The following is a 21901-nucleotide window of genomic DNA, read 5'->3' on the forward strand; positions in this document are numbered from 1 at the left end:
TCCAGATCTGTTGGATTCTACCGACTCTGTGTTTCATTACTTTCGCCTACGCCTAATGGACCGGGGCCACTCGTCACCAATTTCCCACTCGTCTCAGAAGTCGCCAATCACTTTCGGTCTGGTCGAGCCATCCTACATGTTGAGCGCCCTGTTCCTAGTACCGGTGGGGTTGTTGAAGAGAACTATTTTCGTCGCATTGTCGTCCGGTACCGTTACGACTTGTATGGCCCACCGTGGCCTACCGACTTTCGCCAGATATACGATGGGAATCTCTCCTAGCAGTGCTTATAACTCATAATTCATACCCCTCCGCTACTCTACGCTTTCATTTTGCACTCCGCTAAATATCGTCTGCAGCATATCCCGCTCGAACACAGCAAGGGCGCGTATGTCCTCCGTGAGAAGCGTTACGGCTTCAAATCCATAAAGAACTACCCGTCTAATAAGGGTTTTAACGTTGTAAGCTTCGTACGGTGACGTATGCTTCTTAATCGTAGCGTTTTGCAAAGGGCAAAGTAGACCCGATTTTCCCCTTGAATGTGCCGCTGAATTTCCTTACTAGTGTTGTTGTCCGCGGTCATCAGCGATCCCAAATACACTAACTGATCCACCACTTCTAGTTCGTCGCCGTCAACGGTTACCGTCCATGGAAGACACGCGTTTGTTCCCTTTGAGCCTCTTCCAGTCCAATCTTCCTGAGTTATGTTTGCAATATGATTGCAATATGTTTGCAATCATGACCTGGTTAATGTGAAGTTGTCGCTGTTCTGTGGTTTGCGTCATCGTCGGCTGTTCTTACGGAAATATAACAAACGAACTCAACTTTAATTCCCGATCGTGTCAGCATTTTCAGGGAAAAAAGAGATTTCCCTACCTGCTCGTGGTAGAAACCGCGATCCAAGCAACCGAGTCGGCATGCAGTATAGAGGCGATTATCGGCGGAACATCTGTGGCGGTGGCGGAACAGTACACCGTTTAGCGTCGCAATCGACGGCAATTACTTCAAGCTTGTTGACGAACTAGTCTACCTTGGCTCACTGGTGACGGCGGGCTGTGACCTGACACCCGTCTCGGGTTTCGATGGTGTATTTTCAGCGCAAGTCGTGCTTACTATGCCTCGGGCTTCGCGCATGCAATTGCAATTGCGGTCGATAATGGGAGATGCTCTACACGATGGCAAAGACCGGTTGCGCTTTACGGACATGAAACGTTGATAATGCTCGAGAAGCATCTGCTAGTGCTCGGAGTTTCCGAAAGACGAGTGATAAGAACGATCTTCGGCAGCTTACAAGAGAACGGAGTATGGAGGCGGAGGATGAACCATGAACTTGTACTGCTCTGTGGCAAACGCAGTATTCAAAAGGTGGCTAAAACTTGACAGATACAATGGACAGGGCATGTGGAAGAACAACCGGACAATTACGCTGCAAAGATGGTATTTGTTTCAAATATCGTAGAAGCGAGACGACGCACAGCGATAGTTAGACCAAGTGGTGGAGAGAATTCTGGCCGCGAGTACATGGTGTCCAATAGATTAAAAAGCGGTAGCCCGCAACCGAGTGAAGTGGAGAAATTTTGTTTATCAGGCTGTGCTTTAGAACAAAACTACTTAAGTAAATAATATGCCTCCTAATGGTGGCGCATTCCTCTAAACGTTTTTTCGGAACCAATGAAAATCAGTAATGTATTCAAAGGAATTTACCGCCTATATTTTATTTTGCGATACCGACTCATATTCCGCTTCTCGCTCACTTGCTGTATCAAAGAAGATTTTGTTTTCCTTTTTCCCAGAATAACAAAACTACCAAAAGTACTGCAAGCAACAATGTATCACCGTAAAATCTTCTTCAATACACATTCGTACATTACAGCATTGAATGATCACTAGTGTTCATAACTTCTCGCGTACACACCGAAGGCCTAATTTTTCCGACACTGGTTTTTTTTTTTAGTTTTTAGACAAGTCCGATCAGTTATTGTAACTGTTTTTGCGTTCTGGGTTAGTCCATTTCATACTACAATTAGTGATAACTTACACAAAACAACCGATTTCCAACAACAAACCACTTCACATTCTGTGCGAGAGCTGTTTTTTATGCGAAAGCTATGGCTTTCCAATCTTATTTCAAGATAATATATTTAGCAATAAATAACAATATTGATGTTATGTTCCAATTATACATTGATTTATCGATCGAAAAAAGAAAAATGCCGAAATTTCTAATTTATAAACGGCAAATTCTGTAGTAGAGCTTGTAAAAACTATCTTAAATTTAATTCAATAACACAAAAATAGATAAAATTAGAAAAATAGAATAGATTATTTATACGATTATTAAAAATTACAAATGTTGGAATTCATTACTTCGGTGTTGGAATATAAATATACGATATCATGCGAACGAATATACCGAACAATTGCGAACAATGGCCCGTAATCTTGCCGCTAGCAATGTCGTCAAATTCTTGTTAGTTTTAGTTGCAATAAATTCCACAGCGACAGACCTTTGTAGTTGGAACAGTAAATGTAACCTTAGATGGATAGCCCGAACACTGACACGATACAGTACATCGTCTTGTTTTCCCAGCGAACTGTGCACGAACCATCCGTCTCGTTGTTCCAGAAACAGGAACTGGCCGTATGCAGCCCAGCTCCGTTCTTCTGCATTATCATGCAGGTGACTGAAAAAAAACAAAAAAAAAACAAGCGCGATGAGGCAAATGCTAGGATACATTTCAGAAGGTAAAATTTGATTTTCATAAAAACTCAAAAAGTAGAACTTACCGATATATTTGTAGGGTTTCTGAAGCTTGGTCAACACACTTAGACAGGTTTCCACAACCGAACCAGTCCAGTTGTTTACCTTATCGTGCTGGTAGGCATTACCTCCGATAGTCGTTTCAATAGCTTCCTTGATGATCTTGCTTACATCATCCACTACGAATTGATGCTGGTGAAGAATTAACATGACAGGATATTATTATCAAAGCAAAACCACTAGAGACTTTGAAAAGGCAGAATTGATAAATCCGTTCCGGTTGCCTGCTAACAAGGTACTAAACTTTTCGTAATGGTCGGTTACCACCAATACTGTCATATATAATTGACTCGTGAGTATGAATATCACAGGAAACTATGCGCGCATTCCTAGCAGGTGCCTCAGCAAATGTGTTGCCGTAGCATAAATTTTCACTCATATTTTTGCGCGCTACGGTACCAACTAACGAAAAAGGGACGACTCTATATAGGTATAGATACATAGAGCAAGCCTAACCTATTTGCAGGCACGCGATAAATCCAGGTCATTCCAAAGTGAATATATTCACACAATGTTATGTCTTCATTTTTGACATTGGATTTAGACACAACAATGTAAAAAATATTCAAGTTCAACCGCCTGCCAGTGTAAAAAAGGAAGCAACTGAAAACGTAAATTTTAGAATTGTTTTGATTCGCTATGGCTCGAATCGAGTACCGGTCAAAATAACAATTTAGTTACAGGATGATACGTTCCTATGAAAACTGACTGAAGGTATTTTATTACCTTTGTGCATGCAAACGACAGATAAACATAAAGCTAAACAACGATAGCACTATGTTTCAGGTGAGAAAAGCTACCCGTTGACGATGTTTGATCAATTCCCTGCGTTAGGCGTGATAATTGGATCATGTTTTATAGGAAACTGTTGAGCAAAATTGAATGTAAGTTACATTTTCTTTTTCACGAGTTATCTTGATGTTGCCAATCAGATTTGACTGGAGAGGTGTGTGAGTCCTGGCGGAAACAGATATGGCAATTAAATGAACTATTCAAGTTCATCGACGTCGATAGGCTCTGTGCTTGGAAGACGAGGGTTGTTTTCTCTTGAGCCTCTGTTTATCATACACATTTGGTTTACGATGACTTTTAGAATAGGGTAGATCACCTCCGCCGTCTTAAAGTTTCCAGTAAGTAATAACGTCAGAGTCGTCTGCAAAGCCTAGGACCTAGAAGAAGCTACTCGTGCCAGTTTATCCCAAAATTTGCAGAAACGCGTGCATAATCTGCCATCCATTTGAATGCTGCCCAGAAATCGACAAAAATATGATGTGTGGGATACTTCATTTCACATTCACACGACATTTACGTCGTATAATAGAGGCCTGGTACTATCCCAGGAGTTTACATGCGATTTATGTTAAACAACGTAGGTAATAAGATATGAGAGAGTATTACGCGGAAAGCGTTGACCAGCGAAATACCACGGTAATTATAGCAATAAAGCCCTTTTGAAATAGCTTCCATGCATTCTTCCAGTGATATCTACTACCCAGAAATCCTGCCCGATCAGCACTGAATGTAACCAATCGTTGCTGTTGTGTAAAATAGAAGTGACATTGTAATATTACAAAGTCATCAAAATTTAGCGTAACATTTAAATAGGAAAATCTTCCGCTAAAATGATCGTAATTCTGCAGGAGATCTATCGCAAAGGAGAGGTTTGGAGGATCCGCGGCGGAAAAGCCCAATTTTACTAGAGCGGTAGCACTATTAACGAACTGGGAACGGGCTTTGTAGTGTTGGGCAAAATGCAGGATGGCGTGACAAGTCGGAAGGTAATCAACGAGAGAATGTGTCTATTGAGGATAAAGGGCCGTTTCTTCAATTACACCTGCTGGGTTATATCATTTAACCGAGCCTCTGCATTACGAGTATAGTTTAGGACACAATTATAGCTTGCTTCGTATCCATACGGTTAAGGACCTGGGCGTTATCATTGATACTAAAGTCCAATTCACGGCACATGTTTCCACAATTATTGCTAAAGCATACGCAACACTCGGTTTTTTGAAAAGGAACACATCTACGCATCTAACATCTATGCACTGAAATCGCTATACTACGCACTCGTTCGGAGCGTTCGACGAACGAGGAGCACGTTGACCACGATCCTGAGGAGTAAAAAGCACCAAAAGGAGGACAGAGATCATGAAGAATTAGAACAATTGTTTCAAGTTAATAAAATGCACAAGTTTTACGAGAAGGTGAACCAATCTCGTAAGGACACAGCGATCCATACCCAAGATATCCAAAAAGCCAAACGCGAAATCGGGTTGCTAAAAACGTGGCCGAGAAACGCTGGGGACAAATCTTTAGCGGGTAATTTCCAAGATTTGGAAGGGGCAAAAGCTACCGCAAGAATGGATGGAAGGAGTGCTTTATCCCATCTACAAAAAGGGTGATCGGCACTACTGTTGCAACTAGCGCGGCATAACGCTGGTAAACGGTACTCTCCCAGATCCTGTTACACCGACTGTCACCGATAGCACCAGGTTTCGTAGGGAATTATCAGGCGGGCTTCATGGGGCCTCGCGCCAGTTTGGACCAAATTTACACCAACCGACAGATCTTGTAGTAATGTCGGGAGTGCAATGTACCCACGCATAACAAAAAAGCCATGGGTATAAACTTCCTTCATAACTTGACTCTTCTTTATCGGCAGACTTCGCAGCCGTTTTTTGGAGTACAGGAAAATTACAGGCCTAGGCTTGTTAGGCCAGCGTCGTACCCCGGGGCTAACTGGGCGGGCTGGCCCACCCATAACATCTTTATTGTTTTCAAAGTAGCATACGATATAGTCGACCGAGACCAGCCATAACAGATAATGCACGGACACTGTTTTCCGGATAAACCGACGCGACTGATCAGAGCTACAGCTTCGTACCCATCTCAGGGACCGATTGAGACGCGGCGAGGGTTAAGACAAGGTGACGGCTTATCATGCATGCTGTCCAACATCGCTCTTAATTCATTTCCTCCCAGCATTGCGAAAGCGCAACGCACCCTTCTCTCAATTCTAGAGAAGGCTAGGTTTAAGGTATCAACTTGGACCCTAAGAAACAAAGGTTGGAAAAAATCTAATCGACCTGATTTTGCTCAAAGCTTAAATGTTACATATTACAAAATTACAACCGTGTAAACATAGCAGGTCTTGCTAATTTACAGTCAACTCAAACTAGTAACTTTGCCCTCGGATAGAAAAGGCGAAACCGTTTGAAGCGGGAGCGTCAATGACAGTATTTCTGGATTCGAATCTAATGTTCTAACCTCTCCGCAATGACACAGCTATTTATAAACCGCTTACCAGCCCCCCACCCTCCTGTAAGTCCCTGCTTTTGCAGGGACTCTTAGTTGATCTAAAACAAAACTTTCCTGAAAGTTTCAGCTTTTTATCTTTGCTGGAAAAAGTGTGGGGCTTAATGGGTTAAGGGGGTGATGAGGGGCCCGATGAGCGGGCATCGAAACGAGAGACAGGATTTTCAACAAGGGCAGCCTACGGCGAAGGCAATCTACACCAGACTGAGAGCGGAGTCTAGCAGGATTCAACTAAAAACAAACTCGTCGAAGACCAAATACATGGAAGAGGCTCAACAAATCAAACGCGCACCTCCCACAGACGGTAACCGTTGACGGCAACGAACTGTAAGTGGAAGATAAATTCGTGTGTGGTGAATGACCCTCTGGGTTAAAACCACTCTAAAAAAATGAATTCGTATTTTTGGGATCGTTGGTGACTGCGAACAACAACACTAGTAAAGAGATCCAGAGAGGGGCATAATCGCAAGGTAACCGAGTCTGCTTTGACAAGCGACTTTTTCATATTTCACAAAGTTATTCAAAGGGTAAAAATACACAACTTTGCTGAATATAGTGTACCTTTATCTTTGCTTGTTTAGAAACTGTACAACTTTTAATATAGAAGATGCCCCAATATTGATCTCGAATTACTCGACCACCGGCAGACGGATTCAAATGAAACCTCCTGGATGTTGTAGCTCTTTTCATCTAGTTTCTTGTTTATGTGATTTAAAACAAAAGATATTGCGAAACAAACAAAAAAATATCATCTCTTGGGATGCCATTTTTAAGCACCGTCTTAATGGAGTTTCTCCCCAAGTAGCTCTAAGTAGTAGTAATGTGTCTTACAAATATATGAAAATGGTTTTCCGAAAGTGCTTTCGGATCTTGATGAATTCTGAAACCGAATACATACTCAATTCGAAATAGGAAGTTAGTCGAACACTGTTGTTGTTTCAACTAGCTTCTCTGTATGCATTTCTATTTGCCCCATGAGGTTAAAATATGAGGGGTAAGCTGAAATGGCCACAATACAATAAAACGAAAAAAGTATTCTACATAGACTTTTTTAACATTGTTACATTTAATCCAACCCAAATATAATTACCTGACGTACAATTTTGAGATAAAACTTACCAGATACACTATTATTGAGCAGATTTAGACAACTCGAAAAAATATTTGTTTTAAATTTCCGAATAGTAAAAAGTAAACAAGAGGACGGAGAGCATTCATACACTTCGATCTTCTATTTATGACAGACAAAAGGTGCATTTAGGTGCACCTTTTCATTGAAAACAATCTGGCAGCAATTCATCATTTCCGGTGAACATTGTCGCTTCCGTTTTAACTTACCCCGCATTTCAGCTTTCCCCGGTGTACCTTAAGTGATGTCTATTGCCATGAAATTTTCTGACATCTACTAAGATGTCAGGATGAACAATTTAGTGAATTATTTTAAAGATTTGGGTAAAAGATGGAATATCCAAGGATTAAATATAATTTGTACGCCGTAGGATGACGGGATACTTGTGTATCCACGCTCATAAACTAGCATAAACGAAACAATAGAATAAAAAACTAATAAATAGCAACTATAAACCTTCAGAGAGAACGTTTATTGTGCCAGAATCAGGTTCCGAATGTCCCAGGAGAGTGGCCATTGTCCAAAAATTTTAAAATCACGAATTGTTCTCTTTCCTTGTGACTTCCGGGAGCCTTTCTCTGAACAATTCACAAATTGTGGCGTGCATGAATTTTAGATTTAGTCATAATCTACAACTTTGCTTGATTCTATCTTGCTGTTTGAGGGTCCTAATAAGCATGAGTACATGGGTACCTCGTCGTTCTTCCATGTAGGAAAAATCGTCGCTCACATAAGGGTTAATTGTATTGCCTCAGTCAAGCATAATTTCAAAAAGTTATGTATGAATCGCTTGTAGAATTAGTCATAATCTACAATATAGCTAAAGTAAGTATTACTCTATCTTTACTAAATGCTAGTAACACCTCCGGTAGCAAAAAAAGCCCTTTACGGTAATTCAGCCTTCTAGCACCATAACTAAAAGAGGTAAATAATGCTTAGTTCAACAGTGTGGTACATTATAACTAACTCTACAACTGTTCCATGCATAATTTTTGGAAATTCTGCATGGCTGAAGCGGTCCGGTCAAAAGAACAAGATCGATTCAAACTGTACGTGCCAAGCCTGGTTTCAACACTACAACGCACCCATACCTTCTTATAAGATTCGACTTCATCGTCGTCTTCGATATTCCGCTAGTGTTCAGTACCACTTCCAACATTTTTTGACAGCAGCTGTACACACTGTATACAGATATAATCTTAATAATTTTAATAAAAGGCTTAGTTTGTGATTATTTTTTCAACAGGTGCATAATTCTATCAGGACACGGAACCGAGTCTTCGGTTTGCTTTTGAATGGGCCTATTCTTTGTTTTGTGATAATTATACTGAAGAACAACTATTACAATTTTCTACTAAAGGATATTGCTTTCCTATTAGCAGTCCTTCATATTGTCCTACAAAAGTACCTAATATCGTTTTAAATTTAAATAATAATTTATCAAAACATCGTATTTTTTAAAATCTGATTTTTTGTCATGCAACATAAATATTTTGCTGAATTTACTAATCAGCCTTCGTTACAGTAATTTTCATATCTATTTATATCTACTAATAATCGTGTCAAAATAGATTTTGTTCGAAAGGGCAATAAGGTTACCACTGCCTTAGAGGGCTGATACAAACACGTAATATGTACTGTTTTGACCGTATCGACGCTGAGTAGTCATGGCAGTTGTCATATATCAGCTAAATTATGTATTTTAAATTTAAAAAGGCAAAACAATTTGTTTATTAAACTGCGAAATTTATCACTAGGTAATTACGAATTTCAACGATATGCATTCCTTTGAAGGTTAGTTGAAGCATTCAATAAATAGGCATATGACGTCGTCCTTGACGAAACATTTTTGTGCGATTAAACCCAAAATAGCATTTTGATAAACCAAACTAAGGACGGTTTGAGAAGCGAATTGCAGAAAAGGAATGTTTACATCCCTTTATCGCGCTTGGTAAAAATGGAATACGCGCACATTACCCACCGTAGCAATTTTCCGGTACGCTCCTAAAGTTCTCGAAATAAGTGATGACTCGTAAACTGACCTTGTTCGTATTACCATATTCAAACAGAATGATTATGACTAAAGGTGATGAAAGCTCTTTGAATCTACACCCCCGTACGGAATAGTGGTATGCAGACAATAAACCCATAACCGTAGCACATAATGAAAAACACCAACGTCAGCTGGCAAACACTGACAGACAATAATGAAAATGCAACCAAACTTTGAACTTACCTCTTCTCTAGTATCATCCATAACTGGACTTGATTGTTGGTGTCAAAAACTATTTAACGATTGCAAATGGAAGCTATTTTTTCGTGATTGTATTTAAAATAAACTAAAGTTTTTAACTAGAAATTTCCGCTTTACCAAACACTCAATCGTCAGAAAGTCTGCGAAAAAATGTTTGACGTTTGACGCGTTTGACGTTTGCTGCACTGCTCTGCTCACCGCTGAGAGGCTGAGAGTGCTGAGAGCGAGAGCGAGTTGCTGAATATACGCTGAGTATAGTTGCTCATTATATAGTGTAGCGGATAAAATCCAAACGAACTGCACTCGCCACAATCACTGATTTTTGGAATTAAATTCAGCATCATGGAGAAATTGTGCACTACCCGCACTACCAGAAAACATTCATAATCAAATCATCATTATCCTAAAATGTTTTATCCTAAAATTGCTTTTATATTTACTTGGATCGTGAAAAACAATTCGCTCCGCTTACAGCGCAACGCTGAAATTGTCTCCCGAAGTCCCGATATTTGGTATTTGCCAGACTATGTACATATATAGTGTCTATATCTGTATTTACGTGAAAGAAGGTGAGACGGGTGAAACGGTCAAACGGCGCAATCACCTATGGATAGGTTAGTTTATTTCTCTTATTTCTATAGAAAGTATCAGAAATTATTTGAAGTTCGCAATTACGAAGTTACTTATTATAAACACGTAATTTTGATTAGAAATGCAGAATTGCGGCAGTTACAAATTGCTGGCGAAAAGTATTTATTTAGAGTTCTTAATTAATTAAACCTTTTAAAAAGAGAAAAATGAATTCCTTCAATTACGTCTGTGATAACGAATCAAAACCATGCATTTTGGAAAGCTGCTTTGATAAAAACAGTTTGTCTATACAAGTGGAAAGAGCCGTAAATCAGCTAGTTGATTCTGCTTGGGATGACGAGGACGAAGAAAGTGACGTATTATTGGTATGTATTGGGTCACAACAATTATTGATCCAATTATTAGAATCTGTATAAATGTATAAAAATTATTTCAGGCTGTATTTATCAACACGGTGAAGAAAGAGAACTTTACCTTGACTGCGGAACAACTTGCAGAACTTATAGATTGCAAACCAATTCAGGAAGATTCAAGCGCAAATCTAATTTTCAATGAATTGAATTGCCAAATTGCCCCATGCCGTTGTCGAGAAGTTGTTAGTAGAATGTCAATTGTACTGAGTTTTGGAGTCGTCGAACTAAAATGTCACGAGAGGCCAAGTAGTATAAGATTATCAGAGATATTGGATCAGCTACAACCACTTACCAGAGTTGCGGATAAGGACGACGGTATGAAATACTTTCTTCAGAAAATTTTGACCTACAGCATTAGCACCAAAGCATCGGACTTAATTTCAAAGGTAATTCAGATATGTCCACCTCAAGTGGATCTAATGATAGACAAAATAATGAATTCGGAGTTGTCAGAATCCGATATGTTGCTTGATAATGAAAACTTCAATCAGCTTACAGCGATTATTGATTTACCAAAAGTTTTCGAACGCGTCAGTATACGTCTAGCGCAACTAAATTTTAATTTAAGCCAAAAATCTCAAATTTTGTTAAACGCGCTTATAAAATTTCTCAGATCAAAGAATTCAAAGAAACATTTTTTGAATTTATATCCCTTAGAATTACGTCCAATTGCGACTGTATTGAATGAAGCAATACATGCTGAGGATGAACTTCTACTTAGTTTAATTAATTCTGTGAAAGTTGAGTCACATACAAATTTTATTATTTTAGTAACTCATTTTCCACTCTTCGCACATCTTTTATCGCATACGAACTAAGTTCAAAAATTTTGTGTTTTCAATTCCTGTATCACTGGCCCTAAGATCTTATTTATCCGCTTCAAACGCAGGTTGCAGGCTGCAATCTCTTTGGCTTGCGGAAGTATTTCACACCATTCTACCTCAAGTGCTGGTTTGTAAATGTTAACCGCCAAATCCCACTCCTTCTGGAAGCTGAATTCCAACGAGGTGGTTTCTGTCTCCTTTCGCTCATTTTCAGTCCGTAGCTGACGAAAAAAGAAAATCAAATCCTTACTGTTGCTCATGGACGAGTCCGGTGGACCACGCAGGCGTACGGAACCGTACACCCGGATAGTTGAATTGTAATGGAGAGGCCCAGGATAGTTGTCTAAAAACAATTCCAATTGACATGTGCCATCCGGTAACTGAAGGTCACTTAAGAAATATGAATGTAAATCTACGAAAACCATAACTAGGTAATATTTACCTTGGCAAACCAGGAATCATCAGCGAGTCTAGCATTGTACTGCCTTGCTTTAAATAACCGATTACGGCGCATTTGCCATAGTGAAGCATTGTGGGATGCTCCATAAGCGCAATCTCTTCTACTAAAAAGGGCTCATAGTAATCGCAAAATACCGGTATTGCTAAATTAAAATCCATTGCACTGATGTCGCTTCATTTGAACGTTATTCAAAATCAAAATTATTCTTCTTTGAGAAGAGACAAGAGAAGATGTCAGATCGTGAGTCGTGACTCGTGACCGCGTAATTTTGAGTGAGAGTGCGTGTGAGAGAGAAGAGAGTGAAAGTGAATTGCGCTGCAGGTGCGAATGTCCGAATTAGCCGAATTACGAATGGCCGAATCAACAAACAACAATAGAGCTTACCACACTCAAAATATATTTCACGTCGAAGTTACCTGAAAAGTTATGTGAATATTTTCCACCCAGCTTTTCCTGTACTATTTACGTGATTTTCAGGTAGTTCGCACGCATACTAATGCGTTAACGTGAAAATCGGATAGATGTTATTATTTTTTCCAATCACCAGAAAGTCACGTAAATCCCTGTAGAGAAATTTACGTGATTTTTCACGTGGAAAGGACGTGTGGATTATTTTGAGTGCGTTGGTGCTTGAAAATGAGGCAAACAACAGCAGTAAACAAAAAAGAAGCATTCTTTTGTCACCAAGGTACAGAATGAATTTCGTCTTCCGCTGGCTTAAATGCCAGTAAATTTTCAAAATGTGTGCTTCAATTTGAAACAAGATGACAAATTTGACCAAAATATGTGCTCTGCAGTGTGGCGAACGAAGCAACACAACTAATAATCGCTAATTTTTGATTTGTTCCTCAAGTATCCGCTGTTCCCCAACATGAGGCAAACAACATGTATATACACGCGTATTTCGTGTTTGCTAGTGTGGGTGCCTGAGCTGTCAGAAAGCTCTATAGTGACTCCGGCAACCGATTCATGCAAAGTTGATGTGTTAAAATTAGAGTTCTGAATTGAGAGACTGGCCATGTCACTCAAAAACTCGCATTATTAAACCAACGACACTCATTGATTACGTGAAACGTGTATCGCTAGTTTAATGATGACGTTCTCGCGAGCTACTAAGTTGTCATGGCCAATCTCTTAATTCAGAACTCTAGTTAAAATACGTTATCGTCGTAAACAGCGGAAGAGAGGAGGCATGAAGAGAATCTCTCATTGTCACATATACTGCCGCTGGATGCATATTTGTCCCATGTTACAAAACACGAAAATGAGAAAATCGCATTCAAAGTTGAGAAACTGATTTTTCTAAAATTACTTAGTTTTGATGTTATTATTTGTCCCTCTTTGAGATAATGTTGAAAAACTTCACTAAATTTTGTATACAACTTGAAATCATTTTATATGAAAAGGTATATGCAGCGAGACAAATATGCGTCCATTTTTCCAGTGAGACAAATTGTCTTTAAATTTTTTCGAGTTTTTCTTGTATGAACACCATGTTTTCACTTCAATTATAAAAATACATATATAACTACAACGTTAGACAACAAAATGTCGAAAATGACAAAATGTAACATGGGACAGTTATGCTTCCACCGGCAGTATAGGTCTATTTGAAAAATTTCCCGAGAATTCTCGGGTCTGTACCACACTGTACCAACATCGCCGCACCTGTATAAATCTCATTGAGTATATGAGCGTCAATAAAATTTACAATGAACAACCCTATTGTTGGCTTGTTTACATCCCCAAGTATTTTTTTGGCAAGATGGACCAACGATGGTTTTAGCCGTCTCCCGTCTCAGTGACAACACAATTTTTTTAAAATGTTTAATACCTTTAATACATATTGAGTTCGCAAAATATCTTTAATAAATACATTGAATACAGAAGAAAATTAACCAATATTTAATATCAGTTTAGAAAAAACAGTCAAAATGTCACAAGCATTGGAGGAACGTGAAAACTTTATTATGGAAGGTTTATCGGAACTTATCCAGTCACTAACCGGATTCGAAGTAAGTTTCCCAGATTATATTTTAATATAGATTTGGCCCTTTTTCTGAATATTCAATATATTGTACAGGAGTCAGATGAAAACTTTGGTCTCTGTCAGAATTTTGCACTAGGCACAATTCGAAGCCATCGGTTCTTGTCGGTTAATAGTCATGAAATCCGTCGCAAAGCCGATGGGTTTATGGAAAACTTACGTATATCAAATATGGATAAGCAAGCAGATCAGTTTCGAGAGCATTACGAAAAATTTACAACGCATTCGCTATGCTTGGAGCATCAGGAACACGGTATTCAGTGGTCAGTGCTTCTATTTTTGATGACCGTAGCACACAATCCGATTGGAGCCTTGAAGGATCGAATTAGACGTGGTTCTCCAATTGGCATACCGCAAATATCTCTAGCTTCCGCCGAGCATACTCTAGATCATGATGAAAAAGAAAAACTGCTCCAAGAATTGCGAGCTGATAATTTGGTGATTGCAACAGGCGATTCGGAAGATAATGATTCCGACTTGAGTGACTGGTCCGATTCCGAGGATGAAGAAAATTATAAACAGATTACCGAATCAGAATCGTTAAAGGTAACAAATGAAACGAAACTTGATAAACAAGTTGTGGTCTTTACCCGAGTAGATCCCCCAAAACGTGACCAAGGATATGAACAGTTCAATGGAACAAAATCGGAACAGTGGTTGCGCGAAAACGTTCAGACATGCTGGTGGAAAAATTCCCAGACTAAGGCAGAAGTGAACAGTTCCCATACAGGAGCATCTTTCTGTGACTATTGGAATCGGACTATCCTGAAAGCTTCACATAGTTTCATGAAACTAGATCCTGTTTCAACCGTGTCCGAGTACTGCCTTGTACGAGAAATTCTATGGATGTTTATCAATCCAACTGACTGTAAGTTTTTTCGTATCGATGATGATCAAATTTGGATCAATCCTAACGTATCATTATCTAGTGCTACCGAGCGTGGTTTGCATACGTTTCTGCTGAATTTCACCGAACATATGACCATTGTTTATAGATTACGTAATTTTTGTCACAAGATATCGGAAACAACTAGTAATCCCATTCCTGCTCCGTACAGTTTTGAGTGTTACGCTTCAGCCGTCAGAAACTTTCTAGACCACTTGGAAGCATTTATTGTTCAACTAGAGAAAGAGGTCATTGCTCAGCAGCCAGATCGAATATTCACAGTGATTACGCTTTTTCATGAGTTGGATTCGGAATTTCGGCAATTGAAAAATCTATACGACATTCACCGCTTTTCGGTACTGGATTGGACGAAATTTCCAGCTCATATTGCCGTGGCTCATTTGCTATCAGGCCTGTTTCGAAGCGTTAAGCTTAGTGGAAACTTAGAGAAAACAAATCTCGCCTTTGCCTTGTTATTATCCACACTTAAAGGCTATATGAACATCATTGACACCTGGTGGACTGAAGGTCGGTTGGACGATTGGAGAGAAGAGTTTTTAGTGGAAAAAACTTATGCTGGTGAAGATCAGAGCGTGATCGGTTATCAAGCTCGTTTATTCTCAAAATGTAAGAAACGTTCCTTCTACGTTAGCTCGGCAATTTCGGAAGTCATTGAGAATGATGCCATAATTCAACTGTTGATGCATCATTCACTGGAAGCTGGCTATACCTTAAACATACTAACTGGACTCGATAGAATAAGTGATTTAAGAAGTGGTTGTGAATCGGTAGATGAAAGCATGGTGTATGTTGGTTTTTTGAAAGCGATTATCGAAGTACTTGAAGGGTTCAGAACGACCCACGGTGAGGTTACGGAGTCCTCAGTCGATAACGGAATGAATATAGAATCATCCAAAAAGGACACTGTATGCTCAATGAAGCTACAAAATCTTCGCAACCAGATTAAGGAGATATGTGATGATGAGTTGTTTATGATGGCTTTGGATAGTTCTCTACGTCTTGCGTGCACAGTAAACGACGACTCACAACCAGAACTGATGCCAGACGCACCTGCCGATTGTATAAGTAACGCATATTTCCTTTACAAAAGGTTAAACTCAATCTCTGCAAATCTTATGTTACCGTTGGAAAATGTGCTGTTTAGTACTATTAAGGATCTGATGGAAACGAAACGTCAGGCGGCTAATCATTTTGTGACCACCATCTATAAGCAAGAGTTTCTTGTGTTGAACCATTTAAAGAACATTCGTAAAGTATTGCTGCTAGAAGCAAGTGATTTAATGTACTATTTTTATAGTGATTTATTTCGACGAATCGAAGCAGGAGAGAGTTGGGCCAATCCATACTTGCTGACGATTCAGTTGAACGATATATTGGCATCCAGATTTACAGACATGACGTCTTTATTCACGATTGAAATCCTCTCGGAATACAAATCAGAATCTACGACGGTAGTGCTGGATGCAATCGACCAGATTCGCGTTTTATATAACCCTAGCAATGACCTTAGTAACATGATCAACGAGGAAACAATGACAAGCTATAATTGTGTTTTCCGGTTTTTACTCAAAATCAAATGGGCACTCTGCACATTGGAATCTCTTCGATATCCGGAATGTTACAAACGACGCCCACCTTACGAGGAACCTTGCGTGTTGGATTTGAATCTCAAGCGACTGGCAATGCTAAAGTTTTGGATGATTTTCACAGTCCAGTGTATCCACTCGCATCTGATGACGCATGTGCTGCAATCACTGGGTATGCAATTGGACAAACGTCTTCAATCTGCGGACAACCTTAATGATATGATTGCCGTTCATCAGTCCTATATCAGCACGATCTACGAACACAGTTTTCAGCGTGATGAGAGCAAGCTGTTTCGTGAGGGAATCGTACGTCTGTTGAATCTGGTGCATATTGTACGCGATGAGTGGAACAGCAATGTTCTTTATTCAGAGATGGACGCCCGCGGAGACATCGAGGATAATAGTATGATCGGTGACTTTATCAGCAATGCACAAGTAGGAATGCTGGAGAAAACGTACTGCAAATGTCATCAGCAGCTTGCAGAGTTGCTTAATCGAGAAGTGTACACAAAACATAAGGCTCATCGTAAGTATTTTTCACAATTATTATGGAATACTTGGTATCGCACACCACCAAATGAAGTAAAAATACGAACGCTTCTTGAATGTTTCAATATTTTATTTTTCCACAGTTGCCGCGCTATCTGATGCGTTCAGCTACAATGTTCCTTATTAAATGTTTACTGCAACACTCCAGAGTTGATGAATAAAATATTTATTGTTATTATAGTGGTAGATTTTATCTGTAGTTTTTGTGCCGATATGCCCAAACATCATATATTCAATACTGTAAACTTCGTTTCGTTCCAATGTCATCTAAAATTTGGCGCAGCTCCTCATCCTCGAAGCGACCTTCCAGTGAAGGAATTAGGGCCTTCGCTTCCTCCGGCGCGTCTGGACAAAGATTTCCTAGTGCGGCCAGTTCGAATTTGTGGAGCTTTTTTGACATCAGCAAGCTACGTACGCTAGCAATTGTCTCCTTATTCTTGAATTTCCGGAACAGACCGGTGTAATTATATGTCTTGAGGAAAACATCGGAAAATTCTTGTTCTTCTTCGGAGGATTCATTCTGGTTTTTGCGATGCTCCAGTAGCATATGAACTTCACTTATAAGTAGTGTTTCAGCATTTTCGAACTCTGCACAGAAGGAAAATATAATTAAATGGTATCTGTTAAAACTCGCTACCTATGCTTACCTTTAGGAAACTGCAAATCAGCGGCATCTTCTTCAACCAAATCGATAGGATTGTACCCAGCCATACCGGTTTGCGAAATCGAGAATAAATGGATTGGATTTGAAATAAACTAAAAGGTGGAATAAATCGGCAAGTATAAGACGCGTATGGCCGAAAGTAATTCAAGATCCTTAACCCACACAAAGCGAAAGCGGAACGCGAATGATAAATAAAGCTGAATGAAGAATAAAGTTCAAAAAGTCGATGAATAAATTCGACCTTAGGACAATTCGATCTGTCAACCAACTGAGTGCGGCGAATTTACACACGCTAATTATACTCTATACATTTTACCGGAAAAGTACCCAATAAAACGTAAAAAATCACAAAAATCTACCCCATTGGCAGGCAACATTGTTTTCGCCGCCAACATTCCGTGTGTGCGAAAATGAAATAGAGCTTGCTAATTTGCGGTTGTGTTGGTGGTTTGTTTGTCCCCAGTTTGAAAAACGTCAGGGAAAAACCAACAGCAGCAGCAACAAATCACACGAACAATTCACACTGGCAACCCTGACGACTGCATGATAATTGGGCCCGCTGCCAAGTTTTGACCCCACACGCTTAAAAAATGTAACTCTCGAATGAATAAGATTAACTCAGAAATGAGTCAGTTTCAACTCAAAAGTGAGTAAAATCCCACTCACTTTAACAAAAGTGGAACAGCCCAAAAATTTGAGTTTGGCAATTTTTCAATTCGCTAAATTCTGAGTAGTTTGGGCTGACTAATAACTTATAATTAATCATAATTTGTGTAAGAACTACTGAGTTTTGGGTGAAATGGCACTCATTTTTGAGTAAATATTGCTAATTCTTGAGTAAATATTACTCAATAATGAGCTTCTGCGCTGAACTCATAAAAGGAGTAAGTGTAACTCAAAATAGTGTATAAAAAATACGCATGTTTCGAGCTGTTCCACTTTTTGTGAAAGCGGGTCAAATTTTTGAAGCGTGCTTGATATGCTGGCGCTGTCACTTATTTCAGCTCGATATCCACCTTTTCGTGTGCTAAATGGCGGCTGGTGGGTACAACTTTCAAAAAATATTAGCATGCCTTTGGTAGCTTTATTCACGTCAAGTTAACATTTCCCCCCTTGATTGTTGTTGTAAGAATATCAAGCGTACGTGAGCGGAGTTGCCAAAAGCAAATAAACATTTTCGAAAAGTGTGCCCACAAGCACCCACACTAGCGAACATGGAATACGCGTGTATATACATGATATTTGCCTCATTTTCAAGCACCAATACACACATAAATGGAAAGGTCTATAGGATGGAACTAATTACCAAACACGCCAAAAACCAAAACACTATTACAAGAGCAACATTTCAAATAGGCTGAAGTCAAAACTGACAGTTTCGAGAAAATCGATGATGAAACTTGCGCATCATTTTTTAACTCCTCATTTGATATAAATAGTTATGTTTAGAATTGAATGACGCATTTTGATGCAAAAACATAACAGTTTAATGTGTAATGCAACAACTAGCAGGAAACACATTGATTTACTTTGTAATTTGCAAAAATATGCGTTGGGCCGTTTTCGGAAATCTTTCGGCAATACGACTTTTTCATAAGGCTGATTTGATTATCCATTGTAGTTGAGGCCTTTGACATGAGGCTTTTATTTACTGTCAGTGGTGATATGATTTTGGTGTTAGGCCGATTTTCAGTCAGCGTTTTGCATTTGGCCCTTGGTTATCGAGTTGCTTTAAAGCACAGTGGCTATAAAAGGTTAAAAATTCTTGACCAGGACAGAGGACAGGACGCCGGCCAGCTTCATTATTTGTACTAGAGAAGTTGCGGTTTAATTTCATCATCAAATCTGCCACCTCCGTTAAGCAGGTTTTGTTTGTGAAGCGAAACCTGTTACCCGTGAAATGCAGAAAAATTTACCGATTTACGTTAAAGGTGCGTTTAGACTGGGTTTCTTGCAACCCATCGACATCTCTATATCGAACTGCAGTAAACGTCAGCGACAGCATGTCCGGGGCTCAAAATTTGACAGCGGGCCCAAATCAGACTGCTGGCAGTTGAGTGAAACGCAGTGCTGACATGCTATCTCATTTTCGCACACGCGAGATGTTGGCGGCAAAAACATGGTTGTCTGCCGATGGGGTGGTTTCTTGTCAACATGTGGGATGCAACATGCGGAATGCGACATGTTGCTAAACGTTGCTTCTGTCGCCATCTAAATACTTGTGATATGTTGCTATAGTTGCATGGAAACATCAGGCAACAGTTTGGAAAAAGTTGCGTGCCACGTGTTGCCAATCTAAACGCACCTTTAGGATTTAAGACTTGCTGTCTCCAAAACCATTAAAGGCCAACTTGAAAGGTCAATTTTTGATAAGATGTATTTATCAGGATCAAGTTGGAATCGTTTCGCGTTCCAGTAATACCGTAAAAACATGTATGGTGGTTGCAAGCCATGTATTTTTTACCCTATTTTTCGCGGAGGACTCAAATGTTGGTCTCGTTGCCATCGAAAAACTGGATTTTACAACTTTTAGCAAATATAATTTTCATGTTCTTTAAGAAAAAATGTTTATTTTGGCATTCTTATTGAGAAAATGGACAATTTTCTAAATCATTGTTCTTTCACCAACGCCAATCAAAAGCTTTCGGCACATATTTTTCATCGCCGTCATTCGATCCGATTTTCCAGAGCCTCAATATGTTGCAAAAGCGAATCATCTATTCGTACATTTTTAATCAGTTCACCGGGTCTATCAGGAACTTAAAATCCGACCCGGTCAGCGTATTATCATACAATAACAATTTCCTTTCCAGTTAGTTTTAGACTATTAGCATCAATCTTTCAGCTCAAACTACGATTCCAAGTCATGAACGACTCCACCGATGTTTGATGTGTCCTCGAGATATCTTGAAAATTTTCCAGTTCTTCAATTTCCAGCAAAGGTGATGTTTGTGGATACTCTTCTGTATGCATAAAAACTGTTTTGCAAGATAAGCCTTCGGTTTCCACTTCCGTTTCATACTCGGTGGCAGCCGCTATTGGTAGTTTGAAGCAATGCTGCAGTTCATTCATTAGCTTTTCTAACTCACCACAGCGATAGTAAATGTCTTGGGAGCGCAACTAACGAACTCTGTCCGGTCCCTCCACAGGTGATATATATATATATACAGCGAAATAGCTTTTTTCGTGTAAGCCGGAAAGTAACTTAAATGTTTGTTGCAGGCTTAAGTACTAAACATGTCGCTGTGAATGGCCGTGTTATTTATGCAGGTAACAACGTATTGTTTTTTTTATCGTCCGAAATCAGAATACACACTTAAACAGTTCGGTAAATTTTACCGAAATCTAAACAGCTGAACGTTCGGTAAAAATTTTGGTCGTGCATTTCGACGTTTACGGATCTTTAGTAACGTTTGGTAACATAAAAAATTTTACCGAACGTTCAGCTGTTTAGATTTCGGTAAAATTTTACCGAATTCGGTGTTTTTTTTTTAAGTGTGTACGGGTCTTCCGCGCAATTGTACGGCGGGAATCATCTTCGCAGCAGCAACTGCAGAACTGGCTGTTTCTAAAATATTTAATTTGCATTGCAATTAATTGGGTCCTAAAATTTGTGATAAAAAGATGATTTTTTAAGAAGGAACGATAAAGCTTCCCATTATGACTACCAGAGTATAGTTTTTTCTTTTTTAAAAAGATGCAGAGCACTAAAAAATTAAAAAACAAAAATATTGTAATTTATTCTCCCTTGACATTAGAGATCTTCCTTGACATAACGAAAATAACACGTTTCTGGCAACAATGATAACTTTTTCTCACTGGCAACTCTGGTTTGACATTAGAGCAGCTGATCGTTTTGACAGTTACAGCTTCGCAGTTGTCTCTTGTGCTTGTCTGCATTTTGCTGGTCGTGAGGAAGTGGAACATCAAATTTGTATTAGTTATCGGATAAAAGTTTTGATTCGGGCAATGTATTCCAATCCATCGATTCACGATGCTAGACTTTGTCCAAATCTAGTTTGCGCTAAGAATGACTAAACGATGTCAAACTGATGGCCAACAGTATAATCTCGGTACAATCGACCCCGCAGAACAGTATGAAAAAAAAACGCCAACCGAAACTGGCACCGTATTATCAATCAGATTGGTATGTTCTGCTACTCCGATGTGAATCAGCAGTAGGGCGAACGGCAGACCAAAAATTTCTGTGCGTTTCTAACCAAACACGGTCGCATCTCGATGGCGGGTGTTGCATCCGAAAACTGAAGCCATCCACGCTGTGACCAAGTGCAGTCACTACGCTTATTGCTGATTTTGACAAAGGCCTTAATTAAACTGAG

At 39.4% G+C, this 21901-nt stretch overlaps 5 protein-coding genes across 5 annotated transcripts; 2 read left to right on the forward strand and 3 right to left on the reverse strand.

Annotated features, from left to right (window-relative positions):
• Window positions 1-1691: 1691 nt before the first annotated feature.
• LOC128742649 (dynein light chain Tctex-type) lies at window positions 1692-9664 on the reverse strand. The gene is made up of 3 exons (XM_053839074.1): window positions 9503-9664; window positions 2786-2951; window positions 1692-2682 (listed from the first exon to the last, which is right to left on the reverse strand). Exons 1-3 carry the CDS (start codon window positions 9521-9523, stop codon window positions 2534-2536), a joined length of 336 nt encoding a protein of 111 aa, XP_053695049.1. The 5' UTR covers window positions 9524-9664; the 3' UTR covers window positions 1692-2533.
• Window positions 9665-10317: 653 nt separating this feature from the next.
• LOC128739739 (uncharacterized) lies at window positions 10318-11342 on the forward strand. The gene is made up of 2 exons (XM_053835236.1): window positions 10318-10476; window positions 10548-11342. Exons 1-2 carry the CDS (start codon window positions 10318-10320, stop codon window positions 11340-11342), a joined length of 954 nt encoding a protein of 317 aa, XP_053691211.1.
• Window positions 11343-11344: 2 nt separating this feature from the next.
• On the reverse strand, window positions 11345-11966 carry LOC128739740 (uncharacterized). The gene is made up of 2 exons (XM_053835237.1): window positions 11791-11966; window positions 11345-11738 (listed from the first exon to the last, which is right to left on the reverse strand). Exons 1-2 carry the CDS (start codon window positions 11964-11966, stop codon window positions 11345-11347), a joined length of 570 nt encoding a protein of 189 aa, XP_053691212.1.
• A 1613-nt stretch (window positions 11967-13579) lies between these two features.
• On the forward strand, window positions 13580-17078 carry LOC128741158 (gamma-tubulin complex component 5). The gene is made up of 3 exons (XM_053836765.1): window positions 13580-13823; window positions 13892-16874; window positions 16981-17078. The coding sequence occupies exons 1-3, from the start codon at window positions 13743-13745 to the stop codon at window positions 17022-17024; spliced, it is 3108 nt and encodes a 1035-aa protein (XP_053692740.1). The 5' UTR covers window positions 13580-13742; the 3' UTR covers window positions 17025-17078.
• LOC128741159 (DNA-directed RNA polymerase II subunit Rpb4) lies at window positions 16958-17753 on the reverse strand. The gene is made up of 2 exons (XM_053836766.1): window positions 17545-17753; window positions 16958-17485 (listed from the first exon to the last, which is right to left on the reverse strand). Exons 1-2 carry the CDS (start codon window positions 17606-17608, stop codon window positions 17130-17132), a joined length of 420 nt encoding a protein of 139 aa, XP_053692741.1. The 5' UTR covers window positions 17609-17753; the 3' UTR covers window positions 16958-17129.
• Between the last annotated feature and the right edge of the window lie 4148 nt (window positions 17754-21901).

Source organism: Sabethes cyaneus, chromosome 3 (genome assembly GCF_943734655.1).
Source record: "Sabethes cyaneus chromosome 3, idSabCyanKW18_F2, whole genome shotgun sequence".
Classification (NCBI taxonomy): domain Eukaryota; kingdom Metazoa; phylum Arthropoda; class Insecta; order Diptera; family Culicidae; genus Sabethes; species Sabethes cyaneus.

Coding starts and splice junctions, on each gene's coding strand:
- LOC128741158 (XM_053836765.1), top strand. CDS start 13,743: ATGTCACAAGCATTGGAGGAACGTGAAAACTTTATTATGGAAGGTTTA. Junction 13,824..13,891: donor AGTCACTAACCGGATTCGAA/GTAAGTTTCCCA, acceptor TATATTGTACAG/GAGTCAGATGAAAACTTTGG. Junction 16,875..16,980: donor CACAAAACATAAGGCTCATC/GTAAGTATTTTT, acceptor ATTTTTCCACAG/TTGCCGCGCTATCTGATGCG.
- LOC128741159 (XM_053836766.1), bottom strand. CDS start 17,608: ATGGCTGGGTACAATCCTATCGATTTGGTTGAAGAAGATGCCGCTGAT. Junction 17,486..17,544: donor TGATTTGCAGTTTCCTAAAG/GTAAGCATAGGT, acceptor CCTTCTGTGCAG/AGTTCGAAAATGCTGAAACA.
- LOC128739739 (XM_053835236.1), top strand. CDS start 10,318: ATGAATTCCTTCAATTACGTCTGTGATAACGAATCAAAACCATGCATT. Junction 10,477..10,547: donor AAGAAAGTGACGTATTATTG/GTATGTATTGGG, acceptor AAATTATTTCAG/GCTGTATTTATCAACACGGT.
- LOC128739740 (XM_053835237.1), bottom strand. CDS start 11,966: ATGGATTTTAATTTAGCAATACCGGTATTTTGCGATTACTATGAGCCC. Junction 11,739..11,790: donor ATGATTCCTGGTTTGCCAAG/GTAAATATTACC, acceptor ATATTTCTTAAG/TGACCTTCAGTTACCGGATG.
- LOC128742649 (XM_053839074.1), bottom strand. CDS start 9,523: ATGGATGATACTAGAGAAGAG. Junction 2,952..9,502: donor TGGATGATACTAGAGAAGAG/GTAAGTTCAAAG, acceptor ATTCTTCACCAG/CATCAATTCGTAGTGGATGA. Junction 2,683..2,785: donor GAAACCCTACAAATATATCG/GTAAGTTCTACT, acceptor GTTTTTTTTCAG/TCACCTGCATGATAATGCAG.